Source organism: Garra rufa, chromosome 25 (assembly GCF_049309525.1).
Source record: "Garra rufa chromosome 25, GarRuf1.0, whole genome shotgun sequence".
NCBI classification, from domain to species: Eukaryota; Metazoa; Chordata; class Actinopteri; order Cypriniformes; family Cyprinidae; genus Garra; species Garra rufa.
In genome coordinates, this window is record NC_133385.1 from 27,618,298 (window position 1) to 27,637,240 (window position 18,943).

An 18,943-nucleotide genomic window follows, 5' to 3' on the forward strand; every position below is an offset into this window, starting at 1 on the left:
AATCTGGAGGAGTTCAGTGAAAGGTATTGAAGATGAGATGATAAACATTAGATTATGAGGAAAAGATACAAAGAGTTTAACGACATGCGCGCTTAGCAAGGGATCTAATTAATATGATGTGAAGAAACACGAGTTAGTATGGGTAGTGTGTCAAGAGTCAAAGTACCAAGCCTAGTTACTTGAGTAACGATTTCAAATAGGGATGCACGATATTTATCGGACAGATAAATTATCGACCGATATGGGTAAAAATTACGTCATTTTTATTGCTCCGATAAATAAATGAAACCCGATCCGATAAAGTACTCTTGCTGGTAAATCAATCAATCAGTCTGGTTTATCTGAGATTCATCTGCTTTCCGAGTGCAAGTGACTGCAGCTGTAAACTGCAGTGACTCTCGGACTTTGTCGCGTTTAATACGTCATCATCTGTGTCGTCATCATCGCCTTCGCCGGTCTGGAAGTTTTTCACGGTGGCAGAGGACGACGATGCTATTGCTATTTGCAACACATGTTTAGCAAGGATTCTGAGAGGAGGTAAAAAGCCGTCAAGTTTTAACACAACAAATCTCACTTCAGAGGTCGTCATCGCGGTGAATCTGTTTTAGGGGCCGTTCACATGTCGCGCCTAAAAACGCGTGGAAAACGCTAGACGCGCCGCTTTCTCTCTTTCCAAACCGCTCTGTAGCCTGCTCTGCTGTGGCGTCTGCCGTTGCTAAGCAACCATGACCTGCGCTCTCCATAAAGACGCAGAAGTTTCAGCAAAGGATACATGGATTTTCAGCATTAAAAATCGCATGCAGTAGCTCTGTTATTAAATTTATTTAAAAATGGTTATTCCTGTACAGCTATGATAAGCTGTTTCTCCACCTTGCCAGTGCTTTCAGTGTTATTAAGGGAAAGGATGAAGCTGATTGGTTGGTTCATGTCACATGACCTGCGTTGGGCTTGCGGCATTCTGAAAAGTTGATGTTTTTATCTCGATTCTGATGTTTTATTCCCCGCCTTGTACGATTTGGTTGCTGCACACATTCATAATATGATCAATAAGAAGCTTTAACAGACATTTGGACATCTGACGTTACTCCATGATGCACTTTTCATTTTTTCCAGGTTGACAAATGTCAAAGCATTTTATTTATTTAGAATTGTGGTGCCTTACACAAAAAATAAAAACATTTTTGAAGAGTCAGGACTGATGCTTGCTATGATTGTTAAACCCAGATATATACAGTAATATACATTTCATTAGTTTATCTCAGATTTTGTATTCTCCTGGGTGCACAAAATTATCATATAAAAATATGAACGTATCGGTATCGGCCACAAGAAGGACTTCATTATCGGCAAAAAATTTTCATATCGTGCATCCCTAATTTCAAATATAAAAAAGCTAACTTTTTTTACATTTTGAAATAGATTGCTGATATTTCTGATTCTTTTAGATATAGCCGAGAAACAATATACTTGTATTTTATTAGTCTGACCCTAAAGTAAACTGAAGCCTGTGCAGTAATATTAAAGCAAGTCTTCGATACAACATATATAGGGTCCTATGATTTCTGCAATGCGGAATCCGGTCATGAAAATGGAATTTACTGTATAACACGGAATGTCTTGCTATTGCAAGTTTATGTCTCACAATTGTGCAAAAAAAGTCAGAATTGCAAGAAAAAAGTCAGAATTGTGAGAAATAAAATGGCAGAATTGTGCGTTTTTCACGGAATTCTGAGAAAAAAGTTTAACTCTCACAATTCTGACTTTATAACTCGCAACTGCGAATTTATATAATGCAATTCTGAGAAAAAAAGTCAGAATTGCGAGATATAAAAATGGAATTTTTAGTCAGAATTGCAAGAATTGCAAGAAAATAGTCAGAATTGTGAGAAATAAAAATCGCAGAATTGTGCGTTTTTCACAGAATTCTGAGGAAAAAAAGCTGAACTTTCTCAATTCTGACTTTAAAACTCGCAATTGTGAATCTATATAATGCAATTCTGAGAAAAAAGTCAGAATTGCGAGACATAAAAATGGAATTTACTGTATAACACGGAATGTCTCGCTATTAATAAAACTATTGTCATATCATGTAAAACAGAAACTTACAGGTCTTCACAGCAACCCATCAAAATAAAAGTTTGGTTTAACTTGAAGAAATTGTAACAGAGATATATTATTTAATGTAATTATAGTATTATTACTACTAACAATAAAAAGGAATATTTTTTAAGGAATATTTACCAGAAAAATTATCACAATTTATTTACCAGAAAAATGTAAATACAAAATACTAATTTTAATATTAACTTTTTAATAAAAAAAAAATCATTTTTTAAAATATAAAATCAATCAATTAGTCAATCAGTTTCACTAAACACTTTTTGATTGATATTTTTAATGCAACTATAAAAACAGTCTATAAAAATTAAAATGGGGAAAAAATTAAATAGAGAAAAAAATAAATAAAATAAATAAATAAAACACATTTCATACTGCCCTACATATGCTGCTGTGCACACTGCTACCAAAAATGCAACTTTAACATGCTGCCAGGGGCTTCCCATTCTCAATACAGTCATCTGGCATTGATATGGCTTTTTTAGCAGGCCACGTCAGACGAGCAACCCAAATGTTTATTTATTTTTGATCAGCATGCCTCTGCAACAGCAGGAATAATGTGTTAACACGCCATTTGCATCTCAACATAACCAAGAAGGCACTGTGTTCCACTCGTGCGATTTTCTGGCAACAGAACAAAACATTTCGATGCCACTACAAACAATACAGAACAAAAAAGTGAAATTTAAGAAAAATTCATACCTACTGCTCTAAATATTCAAATGTATATATGGGCCATTCTACAGAATTGGTGCACACTGCTGTCCCACAACCAAAAAAACCCATTTAAAAGCATTTCAGTATTCAAATCTTAGATGTTCACTAAGATCCTTCTATTATCTATTGACACCCACAATGATATTTCAAATATCAGTAAGGCTAATATATATAAAATCATCATTTATTGGGTACTTTCAGTTGGGAGGTAGCTGTCCCAAACCATAACCCCTAAAATTCAAGACGTTTCCAACCAATATGACAAAACATCACATGGCATGTCATAAAAAAAAAAAAAAAACGTGATTGGAAGTGATGCGCAAAGCTTGTTGGATTTGCCTGGTGTGTCGATCTCCTTCAACAAACACTCCACTGACATTATAATAGGATGAGAGCTTGCGTTTGTTTAGTAGGCGACTCAAACAGAAGACCTGAAGACAGATCAGATGGTTAGAGAGGCGGGAGGGTGCAGAGTAAATCTAAATTATACGGCTTGAGCAATCTTATCCAATTACTAACAAGAGTGGCCATTTTAGCCAAGGCTAATCAAAGGGCCAGGCAGCTGCGCTTCCCGCTGGCCGGCCGGCCAGGACAAGGATACGGGTGTGGGGTACACGTTAAGTGGGAGGGAGGGCTGGATGTGTCTGTGTGTTCACCTCCTACAAACCACTCTAATTAGCCAACATGAAAAGTCAGGGGGAGGGGAATGCTCCTAAAACGCTGCATCCCCCTTTTTGCAACAGATGGGGAACAACTGGCTGGGGCGTTCATTGACGGAGGGGTTCACCAAGGCTCGGTCTTGGGCCCATCCATCTTTTGGCAAGTGATGTAAACATGCCCCCTTCCAGTTCTAAAATCTCAGAATGAATAAGTGCGCTGGCATGCAGACGAGGTACAACTCTGCGTTTTGTTCTCAAGAAGAAATATAGAAGTACACAAAGAAGCATAAACACGGTTCCCATTTAGCGAAGAGGACTGTGCTGACATTACAAGAAAGGAAAAGAGCTGTAAACCACATCAAGAGCAGTAAGTTAGTTTTTACAAGGTTTAATAGAGCACATTTAAGTACACGCTGGAAGATAATTTGTGGGAGCGAGAAACAATTTAAGAGGAAGTGTTCAGTTTTAGGATAACAATGGGAACCAACTGTTCATTGGAAACAAGTGAAGATTATCAAAAGGATTTTTTGAAGAGTGTATGTCAGTTACAAACTAAGAAACGCCGTTCATGCCAGATTCGTAAACCTTTAACTCTGAAGCATACAAACTGCCAAGTTCACTTATGGTGTGCTTCTTATAACCTCTGACCGAGAACATGGAAAATTACGCAGCGTTATTAGTTCAAATATCAAGCTGATATCCAAAAATGAGCCACCCAAGGGCAATTCTTTCCACTATGGATTTCTGCCTCTTCTAATAGCTGTCTTCGTGCCCCTTCAAACATGCACCTGAGGGGAAACATGAATCCTCTACTCTCTTACATTCACAAGCAACAGCCAAGTGGAACAAAAGAATTACTAGGCAATTAGGGTTTGAAAATTACCTTACTGACAGCACACGGTGAAGGAATGTAAAAATATGTCCATGTTTTTTTTTTTAACTCACTAGCTAATTCCGAAAACTCGACCTGTCCCTCAGCAGCAGAGAGGCAACACCCAATCACCTCACACATCTTTATGAAGAGGCTTGTTGAAAAATGTAGTTCTTGTCATGCATTTCAATGATCCTAAAAACAACAACTATGATTTGTTCTCTTGTCGGTTGGTTTTTGAGGTCAAAGACAAAAATATCAAACATGCCAGATTAGAAAATACACTTAAAGAATGTGTTTTTAAGATTTAAGGTCTTTAAAATTGGTAAAATCTTAAGTTGGTTACATAAAAACGTATATTGGACACAAAAGTAACAGCCAACAATACATTGTATGGTTAAACTTATACATTTCTTATTTTATGCCAAAAATCATTAGGATATTAAAGCAACACTAAAGAGTTTTTTTTTACCTTAAAATAATGTTTCCGAACTCGTGTCAGTGGTTCATCAACTCATAACAGGGTGAAACGGCACTTTCGTATTCGCTTTGCGACCCTCTATCGGCCATAACAGCACTATGTAAGTTTGGGTCGTCGGGTAGCGGTTTTGTAGTTCAAATGAGACTACAAATGTGACTTGCTTTACGAAAAAAAAAAAAAAAAAAAAATAGCAAACAATGTCATTATTATGTTTTATTTCGTTTTCATACTTTCATAAAGTCATGCAACATACTCTACCTTGTCACTGGACATCGTTATTTCCAAAGCCGGTCCTGGATAGCCTCCAAACAAATAACGTGCATGCGACGCGACGGTAGGCTAAATTATTTACGACAGCGGTAATGGACAATTCCGCTTCCAACCTGTAGAGGGAGCGAAGTTCTTTAGTGTTGCTTTAAGTAAAGATGTTCCATGAAGATATTTTGTACATTTCCTACCAAAAATGTGTTAGAACCAGGGCTCTGAACCGGTTCAAGGAACGAAAATGAAAAACGAAAACAAATGACACTGAACAGGAACAAAAACAAAAACGCACCTGGCAGTTTCAGGTGAAAAGGTATGTTTAGGTTTAAGTTATTGTAGCCTAATTAAAACTTGTAGTTTAAGTAGGCTATAGATTGACTTTTTTTTTTTTTATAAAATATTTTGCTGAAGCCCATCCAGTTTTTCCAGTAGCCTATTTGGTATATTATAATTTAAGATGTTGATCTGTTGTGTTAAATGTAAAAAAAAAAAACTGTTGTTGTTTTATAATGTTACAATGCATTACGTTTTATTTTACTTTTATGCATTAAATGTAAAATCATAACTATCTGGAGTTCTGTTTTGTTTGAGTGAAAATAGCCTATCATGCATTTTAGGTAAGGAATAAGTCAACAGGTTTTTATCGCAGATTAAGCCGTGTGGTCAGGATGTTAAGCGGATGGTTTCGAAGGGGCTTATTTCGCTATAGTATTATCAAACAAGAAAATTGTTTTTTAAAAATTATTAGCGCATTTGTAACGAGTTTCCAGGTGAACTCGTTTACTTTCGGTTTTAAAGACAAGAAGTTCAAATGACACGAACACGGAATTTGGTTTAATCATTTGTAAACATAAAGCCAAACATGTTATTAAAAGGCACTATCTATCTATCTATCTATCTATCTATCTATCTATCTATCTATCTATCTATCTATCTATCTATCTATCTATCGCGCCGTGTAATAAAATAACGTTTATTAACCAGTATTTTTTTTCTAGAAAACCATTTTCGGAACGTATTGTTTAATGAGGAATGCAAGAATAGAAACGTTATAATATCGATTCTGCTCGGAGTGAACCGAATGGATTTTTTTTTCCGTTTTTAAGCCCTGGTTAGAACGCATTACTAAGAACTCAGTTGGACAATTTTAAAGCTGCTTTTCTCAATATTTAGATTTTCTTGCAACCTCAGATTACAGATTTTCAAATAGTTGCATCTCACCAAATACTGTCATGTACTAACAAACCATACATCAACGGAAAACGTATTTATTGATGTATAAATTTCGATTTTAAAAAAAAAAGGTCCCTTATGACTGGTTTTGTGGTCCAGGGTCACATTTGAATCAGATAAAAAGTACTTATTACCCCTTGGTTAACTGCTAGTTCTAAAGAGACAGTCTTAACACTGAGGCTAATTTTCCCAACCCTGGGTCCTTGAGTACCCTCAACTAGAGGTCTTTTCAGGTCCTAAAATCTGTACCTAAGACGATTCAACCCGAATCACTTCATACCCTAACCCGACATGCATATATTATTTTTTTAAAAAGAAAACCTGACTCGAGTCCAACCTGACGGCATTTATTTTCGAACCCAACTGGACTCAAATGTAAACTGATGTGTGCACAAAATCCAAAAATCCAAAATCCTGACTGTCCTGCTGACTGATTTGGCTGCAGCTCCATTACTTTTATTTATTCATTCACTTATTTGTGACCATGGACCACAAAACCAGTCTTTATACATTATGTGAGTCAAAATGATTGATTTTTCTTTAATGCCAAAAATCATTAGGATATTAATTAAAGATCATATTCCGTGAAGATATTTTGTAAATATCCTACCGTAAATATATCAAAACTTAATTTTTGATTAGTGAAACACATTGCTAAGTACATTTGTACAACTTTAAAATTTAAAACTCAATTTTTTTTAATTTTTTTTTGCACCCTCAGATTCCAGATTTTCAAATAGTTGTATCTCGGCCAAATATCAGTCCTGTGACTGTCCTAACAAACCATACATCAATGGAAAGCTTATCAGCTTTCAGATGATGTATAAATCTCAATTTCACAAAATTGACACTTATAACTCGTTTTGTGGTCCAGGGTCACATTTATTATTACTTTATATTATTGCCTGCCTGATGGATAAAAGTTATTTCTGCTTTCAAGTCTTTCAATTGTGGCCAGTGAATTTAAAAAAAAAAAAAAAAAAAAAAAAAAGTGATAGTTTCATAAAAGTTAAATTGACAGCCTAATAAATTAAATCGGGTCTCGGGTAGGACCTCGGGTTTTTGGATCAAAGTGGACTCATGAAGACCTCTACCCCACACCACTCCACATTTTGATGTCACCCTTATCTTACACACCTATTTTTTGTCTTGGTGTTTCTTTTAAAAGGTTGAATTAGGCATGTTTGATTAGGGGACAGCTAAAAGTTGCCGTATTGTGGGTAGTCCAGGACCAGGGAACCACTGCTATATGGACCATTCTACAGAATTGGTGCACAACCATAAAGCACATTTAAAAAGCATTCAAGTATTCAAATCTTACAAAGATCCTTCTATAATCTATTGAAACCCACAATAATATTTTAAATATTAGTAAACTTAATATAACACTGTATGTTTTAGTCCATTGGCTGAGACTTGGTTTAAACTACACCACTACATTTATGATCAGGAAATATTCCATGTGTCACTCTCTCTCATAGCTACATGGTGCATAGATAGGTCTCATCATTTTGAGGTAAATGTATTTAAAAGTCTGAAAAATCTGTGTAACTTTAAGGAATGTCACTGCCGAAAACCTTTTTCCTGCAATTAAGCACACTGTTTTGGAAGTTATTCTATAACATTTCGTTTTTACTGATCATAACTGTGCTAGCTAACCATGTGCTGATTAGCATCTTTGAGCTAGGTTCAAAAGCATCTAAAATTGTCACTACCGAAACATTTGGTGGTGTTTCGGATTGTTTTCATTGTCATCATTGTTCCGGTAGTGACAAATGGGAACACATAATCCTCATATTAGGGGGAATTAAAGAAAAACTGAGTACAGTTATGATTTTTTTTTTTTTTTTGTATTTTAGTATGTTTTAAGTAAAATCGTCACTACCGAAAATGTGCTTTTACTTTTTTTGTCAAAAATAAAGTATACTGAATCATCAACTAAGATGTTATGATAGTTTTGTTCAATGTATATTCAAACTAATGAATGCTTAATTTTGAAATCAGTATGATCAACTTTTTGGCTTTTATGAAGAAAAAATGGATTCAAAATACAACAAATCTCATAAATTACACTTGAAATATTGCTAAAAATGTCATTGTTTATTAAAAATTTAATAAAATAGCAAAAAAAAAAAAATTTACAATGTAAATCTTAATAGGTCAATATAACCCTTCTAATTAAATTATTATTACTGTGTTTCGGTAGTGACAAATTTGGGAAGAGGACAAATATCCCAAGACTTTCTGAAAATATAATATGAGAATTAACTGCACAATTACTAGAAATGTGTACCTTAGATATTCTACAATTTGCTTTCTAGGAAAAAGACATTTTTTCCAAGACGTTTCCAACTAGGACTTTGGACTAATTCTGTAGAATGTCAAAGTCAAACATATGGTAGGAGGTAAAAAGACTGGCCACCTATTGGATTGGATACCAGACTTGCTGAATAATCTTCAAGCAACACTGACAGAGTCAATCACTAATGTTCTTCTCCACTCTCAACCAAGGCTTCCACCAACGTTTGCTGGATCCTTTCTCCACCCCAGGTCATCAAACATGGATTGAGGGCAAGTACGATGCTTGAAGGGCCCCTTGGCGCCTCTTTCCACAGCCTTGGGCCTCTTGATCAGGTACAGCTAGCCACCAGTTGGCCACCAAGGGGAGCCAACCCCTGACAGCTGGAAAATGAAAATGTAAATACTGGCTGGCCCGGCAGGCCCAGAATGTTCCTGACAGTCCCTCAAGTGTCATAAAGGCAGTCGATCTCGGCCTGTTCTTTATTTGAAAGCAGTGACAAACACTCCCTGGCAGAATGTAAATACGTGAGCTCATTCCGCTAAGGTAAGCGAGCGCGGATCAGAGGAACAAGAAACTCCCCTGAATATTCCTGAACGACAAGACGGGAGAAAAGGCTCTTCGATCAGCCAGTTCTCCCGGAGACAAACTGAAACCTGGTTTGACACAAAATAAACCATTAGAGGGCTCAGAGGGAGAGGCGGGCAAAGGTCGGAGACTGTGCCCAAGCAAAGTCAGCATGAGGAACGAGGAATGGGGGGAGGCCGCACTGCTCGAGGGGCTGGAAGGGGCGCGGAGAGTCTGGTGTTGTTCGAGGAATTAGTGGAGAAAGTGGAGACTGAATCAGATATGGCTATGACAAAAAAAACAAATCTGTAGGTGAGTCAGTGACATGAGAGATGCTTGTTAGGTCAAATAATCTAAACGCTCTTGACTTGAGGTGACGCTGAGGGGGAAGGGGTGTACCCAGACTCCCAATAAAGAGGGAGACAAGTATTTATTTGACTTTGTCCTGGGATTACAGGCGGAACTGCCTTGACTTGCCCAGTTTTGGCGGCGTGCAGACCTTCGCTGGACACTGCAGGCACCACGTTTGAGGAATCCACAGCTGTGACTGACAGTCTAAATGAAGTCCAGATACTGTACTCTTAAGAGAGAGTCTTATTCCCAAAAGGCCACAAGAAAGAGCCTGAGGAGCTGACATTTCCACAAGTACTTCACCGTTCCAGCGACTTAGAATCAGAATTCAGAATCAGAATCAGAATGAGCTTTATTGCCAGGTATGTTTGCACATACTAGGAATTTGTTTTTGTGACAGAGCTCCACAGTGCTACAGAAAGACAGTGACAAGACGATACATATTATAAAAAGAACAATATAGAGGTATACAAGACAGACAATGTGCAAAAATAGCAAAGACATTTGAATGGAGTAAGTATGTGCTTTAAATAAATAACGGAAAAATGAATAAAGAATGTATAGTGTTGTATGTTCCACGATCAAGTGTTCATGAGATGGATTGCCTGAGGAAAGAAACTGTTTCGGTGTCTGGTCGTTCTAGTGCTCAGTGCTCTGTAGCGCCGACCGGATGGTAACAGTTCAAAAAGTGAGTGTGCTGGATGTGAGGGGTCCAGAGTAATTTTGGCAGCCCTTTTTCGTACTCTGGATAAGTACAGATCTTGAAGGGTAGGGAGGGTTGTACCAATGATTCGCTCAGCAGTCCGGACTATCCGACGTAGTCTTCTGAGATCAGAATTTGTAGCTGAGCTGAACCAGATGGTAATTGAAGTGCAGAGGACGGATTCAATAATGGCAGAGTAAAACTGTTTCAGCAGTTCCTGTGGCAGGTTGAGCTTCCTCAGCTGGCGAAGGAAGTACAGCCTCTGCTGGGCTTTTTTCACAATGGAGTCTATGTGAATGTCCCACTTCAGGTCCTGAGAGATGGTATTTCCAAGGAACCTGAATGACTCCACTGTGTTTACAGTGCTGTTCATGATGGTGAGTGGGGGGAGAGCAGGGGGGGTTTTCCTGAAGTCTATGATCATCTCCACAGTTTTGAGCGTGTTGAGCTCCAGGTTGTTATGACTGCACCAGACAGCCAGCTCTTTTACCTCCTGTCTGTAAGCAGACTCGTCACCGTCCTGAATGAGGCCGATAAGTGTGGTGTCGTCTGCAAACTTCAGGAGCTTGACAGAGGGGTCTTTGGAGGTACAGTCATTAGTATACAGGGAGAAGAGCAGTGGGGAGAGGACACAACCCTGAGGGGCGCCAGTGCTGATAGTCCGGGTGCTGGATGAGAATTTTCCCAGCCTCACTAGCTGCTGCCTGTCTGTCAGGAAGCTGTTGATCCACTGACAGACTGATGTGGGCACAGAGAGCTGAGTTAGTTTGGGCAGGAGGAGGTTTGGGATGATAGTGTTGAAGGCTGAACTGAAGTCCACAAACAGGATCCTCGCGTAAGTCCCTGATTTGTCCAGATGCTGCAGTATGAAATGTAGACTCATGTTCACTGCATCATCTACAGACCTGTTTGCACGATAAGCAAACTGCAGGGGGTCCAGTAAGGGTCCGGTGATGTCCTTCAGATAAGCCAGAACCAGTTTCTCAAACGACTTCATGACGACAGATGTTAGCGCCACAGGTCTGTAGTCGTTAAGTCCTGTTATTTTGGGTTTCTTTGGAATGGGGATGATTTCAGAACGTTTGAGAGAGGCGGGGACTTCACACAACTCCAAAGACCTATTGAAGATCTGTGAGAAAATGGGTGCCAGCTGATCTGCACAGGTTTTCAGACAGGCTGGTGTGACACCGTCAGGGCCTGGTGCCTTTCTTCTTTTGTTCTTTTTGAAGACCTTGCGTACCTCATCTTCACTGATTTGAATGGGAGTTGCAGGAGTGGGGGAGAGGGGTGATGTTGGAGGTGTAAATGGTGTCTTTTCAAACCGACAATAGAACTCGTTCAGATCGTCTGCCAGTTGCTGATTCTGCAAAGTGCTGGGGGATGATGTCTTGTAATTGGTGATTTGTTTTAGACCTTTCCACACTGATGAAGAGTCACTGGAATGAAATTGGTTCCTTATCTTTTCGGAATAATTTCTCTTTGCCACTTTGATCTCCTTTTCCAGTGTGTATTTGGCCTCTTTATACAAGACTTTGTCCCCTTTCCTGTAAGCATCATCTTTGACATGACGAAGCTGTCTGAGTTTTGCAGTGAACCATGGTTTGTCGTTGTTGTAAGTTAAGCGAGTCCTGGTAGGAATGCATAAATCCTCACAGAAACTGATATATGAAGTAACAGTCTCTGTAAGCTCGTCCAGATCAGTAGCAGCAGCTTCAAAAACACTCCAATCAGTACATTCGAAACAGGCTTGTAAAGCCCGCTCTGTTTCGTTGGTCCATCTCTTTACAGACTTTGCTACAGGTTTAGCAGATTTAAGTTTTTGCCTGTAGGTTGGTATAAGATGAACCAGGCAGTGATCAGAAAGTCCCAAAGCTGCCCGTGAGACAGAGTGATATGCATTCCTTATTGTGGTGTAACAGTGGTCCAATATATTTCTATCTCTGGTCGGACATGTGATGTGCTGTCTGTATTTTGGCAGTTCACGGGAGAGATTTGCTCTATTAAAATCCCCAAGAATGATTAAAACAGAGTCCGGGTGTTGTTGTTCTGTCTCTGTGATGTGATCAGCGAGTTTCTGTAACGCCAGGCTCACGTGCGCTTGCGGTGGAATGTACACACTCACGAGAATGAACGAGCAAAACTCTCGCGGCGAATAGAACGGCTTACAGTTTATGAAAAGCGCTTCAACATCAGAACAGCATATTTTCTTTAACACTGTTACATCTGTACACCACCTCTCATTGATGTAAAAGCACGTCCCGCCGCCGCGCGATTTCCCCGTCGATTCTGCGTCGCGGTCTCCTCTGAACAGCTGATATCCCGGGAGATGAATCGCGCTGTCCGGTATAGCCGCGTTCAGCCAGGTTTCCGTGAAACACAGAGCAGCAGAGTGTGAGAAGTCCTTATTTGTCCGGGAGAGCAGAAGGAGTTCGTCCGTTTTGTTTGGTAGAGACCGGAGATTTGCCAAATGTATGCCTGGCAGTGTCATCCTGAATCCACGCTGACGAAGCTTCACGAGCGCGCCGGCGCGCTTCCCCCGCGTCCTGCGCGTCCTGCGCGTCCTGAAGCCTTTGGTAAGCGCCGCCGCTCCGCCAACTATGATGTTGAGCAAAACGTCCGAATAATCAAAAACCGGTAGGAGATTTTGTGGTATGTTCTGCCTAATGTTTAGCAGTTCATCCCTTGTAAAACTGATCGTGTTTGCAAAACAAAAAACAGGAAAAACGAACAAAAACACAAAAACAACTGGAGAGCTAAGCACAGAGGCTGCCATTCGCGGCGCCATCTTGTCTACATACTTAGAAAAACAAAGGCGGCGGGAGTTCTTTAAAGCAGGGTCTCGGTGGAAATCTCCAGAACGAGTTTGTGTAGGAGGCCTTGGGGACAGTACAGAAGAAATGTACTCATGTTCTTGATAGAAGCTGTCATTCAGAGACACTTCTAAGGAGTACAGGGCCTGGAGAGGGTGATGAGATGACAAGGCCCGATCTGAGAGAATCTGTTGAAGGGAATGTGAAGCATGTGGGTTGTATTGTAAGTGTTAAGTTACTTCAGACCTACCTTGCTAGATTTAAGGTATAATAAACAGGTTGTTAAAAGAATACACTGGGTTAATTTTAACTGATCGCTCCATCCCTAGAAGCTTATGATCTCTTCTCTTCCCCACCCTCAGCCCTCCTCCTCACCCATTAGCTCAGCTTTACCACCCTCTTCTGTCTCTCTTACCTTTCTCCTCTCTCTCCAGACAGACCATTAACAACCCACATCTCCTCCCACTGGTCAATACAGGCACACCATCAATGCACCATCCATCCACCCACAAACACACACCCACCAAACCACACACCCCTTAATTTGATGAGTGTATTACAGAATGGCACCAAGAGAAACCGTAAATGTCCCGTTTCATTACCAAAATGTGATGTTTCACCAATCCATTTCTCCCTTATTGATCTAGAAATGGATCACAATGGATGACCAAATACTGACTAGTTGATTAGTCAAGGTGACTAGTCTTAATTTTCAGTACTTTAATTAGCATTCAGTTTCAAATACTGACACTGAAGAGATTGAACTGTTAAATAAAGTTGTTGTTTTTGTTTACTTTGTGCATAAAAAGTATTTTCGTAGCTTCATAACATTACGGTTGAACCACTGACGTCACATGGACTATTTTATAGATGTCCTTACTACCACCTTGAATGTGTCAGTTGCATTGCTGTCTATGCAGGGTCAGAAAGCTTTCGGATTTCATTGAAAATATCTTCATTTGCGTTCTGAAGATGAATAAAGGTCTTATGGGTTTGGAATGACATGAGGGTGAGTAATTATAACAATTTTCATTTTTGGGTAAACCAACCCTTTGATCGCCCTTGGTGTGAATGGGCCTTTAGAAGAATATTGTCACTCCTCATAGCATTTTGCTAGTCCACATACACACAGCATTTTGAGCATCCAAGTTTAAATAGTGTGTCTCAAGTCTCCTGCATTGTTTAATTCTAATATAATTGCAGGACTTTCAAAGACTTTTCAAGCACTATTTTTCTTTTTTAAGGACTTTATTTAGAGATCTCACTTATCGAATAATGTCTTCCATTTCAAAATCTAAAAAAAAAAGATAAATAGATGAATAAAAATATACTAATAAAAAGGGCAAAGCACATGCGTAGTATTACAAAGTACAATATACTACACTTTTAATTTTGTAAAACCACTGTTCTTTTTCTATTTGTATTTGTATTTGTATACTACTGTTCTTTTTTTGTTTTTATAACTGTACTGCATTAATGGTTTGATGTCTTCTACTGTTTACGAAAACAATCAGTAAAAAAGATTTGCGAAATCACTCCTAAAACCCAATCTGAAACAAATAATTCCAAACCCTCACCAAAGTCCCAATCAGAATCAAATGATTCACGATCCGTGTTCCAAATTTCCAATCTAAAGCAAAAGATTTGGAATTTAGATTGGAACTTTGGAACGTGGATCATGAATCATTTGATTCAGGTCGGGACCTTGATCAACACTCCGAAGTCCCGACCTAAATCAAATGATTCACGATCTGTACTCTGAACTTCCGATCTAAATCAAATGATTCTAGCTGCATGCTCCAAAGTCCGGACCTGAATTAAATGATTCATGATCCGCGCTACAAAGTTCCGATCTAAAGCAAAAGGTTTGCGAACGCGCTCTGAAGTATTATTCTAAATCAAATGATTCTCGTTACACGCTCTGAAATTCCGATCTGAATCAAATGATTTGCATTACGTGCTCCAAAGTCCTGACCTAAATCAAATGATTCACGATCTGCACTGGGCTTTCGATCTAAAGCAAAAGATTTGCCAACTTGGTCCGAAGTCCCGATCTGAATCAAATGATTCACAACTCATGTTCCGAACTTCCGATTTAAATCAAATGATTCTTGCTACGCGCTCCGAAGTTTCGACCTGAATCAAATGATTTACGATCCGCGTTCCGAAGTTCTGATTTAAATCAAATGATTCTCGTTACATGCTCTGAAGTCACGACCTGAAAACAATTATTTGCGATATGCAAAGTTCCAATCTAAAATCACATGATTTGCGATATGTGACTTGAAGTTCGGATCTGAAACAAATGATTCATGATATGCAATCTGATTGGAGCGCTTCGAAACAGTGAATCAAATTTGGCGACGTAATGGTTTAACTGATTCCGAGTTTCAATAAGCTCCATTTAACCCATCACAATTGATAAAATTAAACACTTATTTTGTTGATACATTGGCTTTCAAGCACTTTTCAATTACCGCTTTAGGAAATATTGGTATTTCATAGGGTTTTCCAGGCCTTACATTTTTAAAAGTCAATTTCAAGTACTTCAAGCACTTAGTCATTTTTGGATGCAAAAACATGTCTTATGTAAACAGCCCCCAAGGTTCAACTGGGGTCAGGTCAACCTGAAACCAGTCTAATTATACAGGGGTTCCAGTTAAGACTGATTAGTCAACTATTCGTTCAGGCAACCCACAAATGAGGAAAATGTGATTTATCATAGACAAACATGGAATTCACGCACTTCAGCGAACACTAAGAAATGGTTTACAAGAGTAAATTTCACTATCAGTGAATCGCGATCATTAATAATCATTACTATATTAAGCAATCTTTGAAATGAGCAGCTGAATTGAATTTTAAAACAGTTTATCTTTTAAAAACATTGTCAAAAATGTCAAAAGTCAACAGCTCTTGTATAAATGATGGATGTAATCTCTCAGCTCATAGTGAATAGTGGGATATTAGTAGAGCTCAGTTACGGCAGCATACTAAAAAAACTTGAGTGATCGCCAAAATGCATGTTCAAAAGCTTCCCTGCTTCATAACTTAAGTCGCTTGGATCATATTTACTTTTGAAAAACCAACATATTTTTGTACAAAAGCCACAATGCACAACAGTAGCCAGCCAAACACTCAGAAACATGTTAGCCTGTTTGACAAACGGGGATCTCCGCCAATTAATAACATCTGCAGCAATGAAAACAAGCACCTAACCTGGCCCTCATTACCAAATAACCGAGGGCAGAGATTTGGGGATGGAAAGCGATACTCTGCATAGACTGCGAGACGGGGAGGACGGCAGCCAAAGCCGGCGGTTCAGGGGAGTCGGTGTTGAGAGCAGCCTAGAGGCTTATCTTCAAGTCAAATCCCTTCACATACACACACACACACACAAAAATACACACACACACACACACACACACACACACAAATACACATTCAATCCACATAGACTAGACATCAGACAATAAACCCCCCTAGCCACTGACATAAACTGGTCTGAACACTGTTCAGATGCTTACAGTCCCAGAAGAACCCTGGTGTGACTGTGCAGTAGTAAAGATGAACAGATAAACAGCAGACACCATATATCCATTCAGTCATTACTGGTATGTCCAGCTTTCCCTGGTCAACAAACTGAAGTTCTGGAATCTTTTCTGGAAAATTACTTTACTTTAGATATATGTACAAACCTGTTTCTCCAGAATGCGGGAGATTTCTCCTAGGGTTCTATCCAGGCCAGACACTTTGTTACTGGCCCACTGGCCGCTGTCCTGCCCCTGCTGCTGCTTTACCAGATCCTTCACCAGACGCTGAAGCCTGGAAGCAAAGACGCAGACAAAACTCAAAAACCTGTGTCAAAATGCTCGGGTCACACCAAACCCTCTACAAATGAATATTGAATGTAATTTTGCATTATTTTCTTTAGAATTTACCACGTTTTTGCTCCCTTTTATACATCTAGCTTCTTTTTTTCAGGTGGCCAATTCTTGTACATTTTAACTGAATTTGAAATATCATGTGGTGCGACCAAATGTCATGTGGTGCGACCACTGCAAAGTGTTTTCCATTATATATAAATGTCCCAGATTGGCAGTTCATATATAGTTATATTCAACTGATGTTTTATATACATAAAATACTTTATTTTAGTATCACTTGGAATAGACTTATGCAATTTGGGTCATTTCAGACGGTTTATGTTTGATCTTTGTGTAATATGAGAAAAAAAGCAAAAAAATAAAAATAAAAATAAAATTTAGAGCATGTAATTTTAGTTGGGTAATTATGCATTGATTAGTAATTTATAATTTATTTATTAATAACTGTTTTAATCTATTTTACCAGATTCCACTGCCAAGCAGAGTAAAATAAACAAAGCAGTTTGTCAGACAAACAGCGTATTTGGCGTTATGATTGGTCAGATTTCCTGTTAAACAAACTCCTGGCGAAGGGTCAACTGAGTGAGTGAATGATAGGTTGACTAAATAGAATGAACGAATGAATAACTAAATAAATTGAATAAATTACTAAATAAACAGTAAATGAAAAAATAAATAGAATTAATAAGTACATGATGGACGTAAACAGAATGAGTGAATGAATAAATGAGTAAATAATAAACAATGAATAAATGAATAAACTGAATAAATGACTAAAACAGAATGAATAAAAGAGTGATAAATAAAATTACTAAATAATACACAATGAATGAATAAATAAATGGTAGATTGACTAAAACAATGAATGAATGAATGAATGACAGAATGAATGAATAAATGAATAAATGACTAAATAAACAATGAATAAGTGACTAAATAAACTGAATAAATGAGTAAATAAAAAATGAATGAATGAGTGATAAATAGAATGCCTAAGTAAATGAATAATGAATGAATAAAAAAACTAATAATAAACAGAATGAACTAATGAATGACTAAATACATTGAATAAATTACTAAAACAGTAAATGAATGAATGAATAAATTGAATAAATGATTAAAACAGAATGAATAAAAGAGTGAAAAATACAATTACTAAATAATACACAATGAATGAATAGTAGATTGACTAAAACAATGAATGACAAATAGAATGAATGAATAAATGAATGAATGACTAAATAAACAATGAATAAGTGACTAGATTGAATGAATGACTAAATAAAAAATGAATGAATGAGTGATAAATAGAATGACTAAATAAATTAATAATGAATGAATAAAAAACAAATAAACAGAATTAACTAATGACTAAATACATTGAATAAATTACTAAAACAGTAAATGAATGAATGAATAAATGAATAATTTGAATACATGATTGTAACAAAATGAATAAGAGTGATAAATAAAATTTCTAAATAATACACAATGAATGAATGAATGAATGAATAGTAGATTGACTAAAACAATGAATTAATGAATGACAAACAGAATGAATAATAAATGAATGAATGACTAAATAAACAATGAATACGTGACTAAATAAATTGAATAAATGACTAAATAAACAATGAATGAATGAGGGATAAATAGAATGACTAAATAAATGAATAATGAATGAATGAAAAGACTAATAAACAGAATGAACTAATGAATGACTAAATACATTGAATCAATTACAAAACAGTAAATGAATGAATAAATGAATAAATTGAATAAATGATTAAAACAAAATGAATAAGAGTGATAAATAAAGTTTCTAAATAATACACAATGAATGAATGAATAAATAGTAGATTGACTAAAACAATGAATTAATGAATGAATGACAAACAGAATGAATAATTGAATGAATGACTAAATAAACGAATAAGTGACTAAATAAATTGAATAAATGAACGAATGAGGGATAAATAGAAT

At 37.5% G+C, this 18,943-nt stretch overlaps 1 protein-coding gene across 4 annotated transcripts in view; it reads right to left on the reverse strand.

Annotated features, from left to right (window-relative positions):
• scaper (S-phase cyclin A-associated protein in the ER) overlaps nucleotides 1–18,943 on the reverse strand; it is a 194,357-nt gene that overhangs the window by 88,540 nt on the left and 86,874 nt on the right. For all 4 annotated transcript variants that reach the window (XM_073832328.1, XM_073832330.1, XM_073832329.1 and 1 more), the window contains one exon: nucleotides 16,772–16,898. In XM_073832328.1, coding sequence (XP_073688429.1) covers nucleotides 16,772–16,898 — 127 coding nt within the window. The remainder of the gene's footprint in view (nucleotides 1–16,771; nucleotides 16,899–18,943) is intronic.